Here is a 4363-nt window from a genome sequence, read left to right on the forward strand (position 1 = left end):
TATAAATATATATATAAATATGTATATAAATATATTATATATATATATATATATGTTAAGCTTGGGGGAAGGACTCAAACGGTCCTGAAGGAAAGGAGCCGTTTTGTTGACAGTGTGAGCATCGAGCGTCGCTTGGCAAATGCCGCTTGGCAAGTGCCGCTTCGCGGGAGGAAGGCCCTACTGCCAAGACGCCTCTTCTGGCTTTAATTCAATATGTTGCTCCCGACACTCCAGCTTCTTCGCCACGTTGTCGGTTGCAAAGTCATTAAAGGCCACAGGGACAGGCTCCATAAGGTTCTTCTGACTGCGTATGTACAGAAAGGCGGCGCCTATAAGGACGACTGTGACTAGAGCGAAGGAAGCCGCATATTTATATATATTCGAGTTTACGTACTCTTCTTCCTCAACGGTGTCGTAGTTTCCTATTTCCCACTCACTGCTCGAATTCTTTTGCTGAAGGAGGCCGTACTGCACCTGCGCATTCGGGTCTTGTGCTTGTTCATGTGCTTCTGCATGTGCATGTGCTTCTGCATGTGCATGTGCTTCTTCTTCTGCATGTGCCTGAGTTCCGTTTTTCTTATAATTCGTTGAGGAAGGTGGAGGGACTACCCCGCCTTGATCACATGGCTTACTGGACTCTTTGGAACAGTTCCTTCGTTGAAAACTGTTGGCTATATCTACAGATGATGGATCATCTTTCTTCTTCCCTTCTGTAGGTTCTTCCATATGGCTAACTTTTCGTTTCTCTTCGTTGCTTGCTGGGGGTGGGTAATTCTTTTCATCGAAGCTGACACCTATTTTGTCGTCCACCACGGCTGCCATATTTTTGAAACGCTGAATTATGTCGAACTTGGATTTGAATTTTTTCTGGGGGTGTGGTCTGCTTGCGTTTGCCGAGAGAGGTTGCGTGGGAGGCGGAGTGGGATTCGAAGTGGGATTCGAAGTGGGGGGCGGCGTGGGAGGAGTAGATGGTACCCTTGCACCCTCCCCAGCGTGTTCTGCTTCTTCCTTCTTATCATATTGACCCTTTTTCTCCTCACCAGGACTGTCAGGAAGAAATGCTTCTGCCCCTTTGCTCTCTGCGCTTCCATCTGCAGCTTTATTTTTCGCCGCGTGATTTTCTTCGTTCTGCGTGGATTGTCCCTGTGCCCGGGCCTCTCCATGTGGCTGGGCCTCTCCCTGTGGCTGGGCCTCTCCCTGTCCATGTCCCTCTGCGTGTCCCTGTGCCTGATCGATGGACCTCTTCCTCCTTTTCAACTTTCTCACTTCTCTAGTATCAAAGCCTCCCTCCTTCACCAGTATGTCAGCTATGTAGACGTCGTCGTGAATGCTCCTTCCCGTTTCGGCAGGAGTGGCCTTCTCTCCATCGGAATCGTCGTCCAGGTCAACGCTGGAGCCAGCGCCGGAGTCAGCACTGGAGTCATCGGCGGTATCCGCATCAGACAGACCATCCTCGTCGGCAGCATCTCCCCCCTTTGCCAGGTAGTCCACGTTCATCTGCGCCGCATCAATGTAGAACCAGCTGCAGGGCAGCGTACTCTCCAGATCCAGCCCCAGGTCCAACCCCAGCTCCAACCCCAGCTCATCCTCGTCCTCCAAATGTGAGCCGTAGCTAGACACACTCGCAGAATCAAAGTCACCGAAAGGAGAACTGCCATCATTTTTAAATATACTTTCTATCATGACGTTAAAATCGTCTTCTATTTGTTTCTCCCTTTGGTGATATGTCTCTTCCGAGTCGCTCAACTCTCTTACATCTGCTATAAACTGCTTTATCCTTTCCTTGTCCTTGGGATCAATTTTTTGTAACCTATATTTTCTTTTTTTCCTGAATAAAAATTTCAACAGTCGACAGATTAAGTTTTTTTTTCCTTTATTTTTATATGATGGCAATGCATCTATGTTGTACTCTGAGGAGTATTTCTTTAACGGGTTCTGAGTGGGTTCTGCGTCTACCTCCTCCTCTTCTGCATCATCTATTCTATCCAGGTTGGTAATTGAATTTAGAATGACTCTATTTTTGTTCAACCCTTTTAGGCTTCCTCCCTTACTGAGATTGTAAAGGGGTATTCTCTTGGTCGGGTTGTCTCCGTGCAGCTTCTGCGCTACTTTTCCGATCTCCTTCGGGGGTTCGCGTGGTGCTGCATCGAATCCTCTTCGAGTCAGCGACTCTGCTTCTACGTTTGGCTCAACTCGCTGGGCTGCTTTCTGCCCGGTTTGGGGTTCCGCTGAGGGTTCTGCTGAGGGTTCCGCTGAGGGTTCCGCTGAGGGTTCTGCGACGGATTCGGACGCCGCGTCTGCACCTGGCTCCACTATCGATTTTGCTTCTAACTCTGCTGCTCCATCTGTGTCTGCGTCTGAGTCTGCCCTGGGCGCCACTTCCGGTTCGAGTTCCTCCCCCTCGGCACCTTCTATCGCTTCTTCTATCGCTTCTTCTATCGCTTCTTCTATCGCTTCTTCTGCCTCTTCCTCTTCCCCTGTCGCTGCCTCTTTTGCTTCCTCGTCTTCCGCCCCGTCCTCGCCCTCCCCTTCTGGCTGCGGGTCTCCGCTGCGCCCGCGCCGTCCGCTCTTCTCCCCAGCGTCGTCCGCCCGCCTCAGGTTCTTTCTCCTTCGGCGCTTGCCCGCGACGATGGCCTGGTGCGCATTTTTGCAAATGTTCTTCTGTATGTCGGTGAGCTGCTCCCTGAAATCGGACACGTTGCTGAAGGTGTAGAAGAAGGGTGCATCCACAACGGAGGAGTTGCTAGCTTCGTTTTGATTGGCAATACCCGCCTGGTCGACTTCGTCCGCGCCCCCGCTGGCCCCGCTGACCCCGCTAACCCCGCTAACCCCGCTGACGCCGCTAACCCCGCTGATCGCCTCGCAGTTGCCCCCCTTAGTGTTGTTCAAGCAAATGGCATAAACATCAGCAGCATATATCAGTTTAATATTGCGAATGATTTCTTCCGCCCCCTTGGCTGCCTTGTTGCTCACATCACCTGTGTTCAAAATGACAAGGACCTTATGAGCATTGGGTCTTCCCTGATTGCTATTGAGAACATGGTTATGCATATAACTTAACGCACTTCTCAAATTATTCGATGAGCCACCAAAATTAAATCTCCAATATTCTAAAAAAAGGAGAAGCTGATCTCTATTTCGAGATAAGTTGGAAGAAAAGTCAATCCAGTTGTAGGTCTTCTCAGAAAAAGTACTTACAGATATATTAACCAATTTTGAACTTAAATTTAAATGAGCTAGGAGATTTCTGATGGGTTTCAAAATATATTTTAGCCAAAAGTCTTGAGATATATTAGATGAGTCATTAATTAAGAGAGATAGATCTATCTCTATATCGCATACATCTAAAGAGTGATCACAGCTTCTGTTGAAGCATTCTTGAATTACAAGACTTCTTTGATCTATGCAGTTCTTTCCTGTCCTTTTGTATTTCCCTCCTAAAGCATTTTCAACATTATCTAATGTATTTCTCTTACTGAAATGGTAACCCATATTACATGTTACAGAACAGTCAGACCATTCAGACCATTCACTACATGTAGCATTCGTAGCAATATCATCGTAGTATTTTTCTAAAGTGTATGTTAATATCAATCTATGGTAATAAGAATTTTTTAATACACATCTAAGTAACTCGTTTGTATTTGGACCAACTTTATGTAAATAATGACAAAAAGATTTTAGATTCACCTTGGTTAAAATATTTAATGTAATATTTTTTCTATCTAATAGATAGTGCACTAAATTTAATTCTGTGTCGTCTCTTGCTGGAATTCCTTCCGTATGGATAAACATTATTATCATTTTGGTAGAAGTATCATTTGCGTCATAAAAGTGTTTTATGCCTACATAGTTGAGAGCCTTCAGATGGTTGGAACTCTGCTGTGACTGCTTCATCTGCGTATGCATCACAGATTTGCGGAACTTCTCTAGGGAGCCATTTGTTCGGGGGGACGAGGCGGAGGAGGAGGAAGGGGAAGGCGAAGTCGAAGGCGAAGCGCTACCCTCGGCACTCCCATTACTTGCGCGTGCCACTGTCTGCACACCTACGCTGTCATATGTCACATAGGTCAGATTCACCCTGCGCGCTTCTTCCACAAGGAGATTCTTCGCCAACTCTGCGATATTTTCCAAAGCCTTGGAGCGCTTCTTTTCCTTGTTCTCTTTGAAGCCTACATCGAAGAGTAGGACTAAATCTAGGTCTCCCTTCGAGGTCACCTTTTCTATCAAGGATTTGCTTTCAACCTGGGTCAGGCGAAACAGAAGAAACGGCAGGATCCAGTTGAAGAGGAGCCGCACGATTCGTCTCATCCTGTGTCTTTTCTCTCGTCCACGGTCTGCGCCCTCTGCGCAGGAAGGGAAA

At 47.2% G+C, this 4363-nt stretch overlaps 1 protein-coding gene across 1 annotated transcript; it reads right to left on the bottom strand.

Moving 5' to 3' along the window:
• Positions 1 to 177: 177 nt before the first annotated feature.
• On the bottom strand, positions 178 to 4311 carry PCYB_114060 (hypothetical protein; the record flags this gene model as incomplete). Its single annotated transcript, XM_004223285.1, has 2 exons — positions 178 to 3897; positions 4051 to 4311. 2 exons carry the CDS (start codon positions 4309 to 4311, stop codon positions 178 to 180), a joined length of 3981 nt encoding a protein of 1326 aa, XP_004223333.1.
• Between the last annotated feature and the right edge of the window lie 52 nt (positions 4312 to 4363).

The sequence above is a fragment of the Plasmodium cynomolgi genome, chromosome 11 (assembly GCF_000321355.1).
Source record: "Plasmodium cynomolgi strain B DNA, chromosome 11, whole genome shotgun sequence".
NCBI classification, from domain to species: domain Eukaryota; phylum Apicomplexa; class Aconoidasida; order Haemosporida; family Plasmodiidae; genus Plasmodium; species Plasmodium cynomolgi.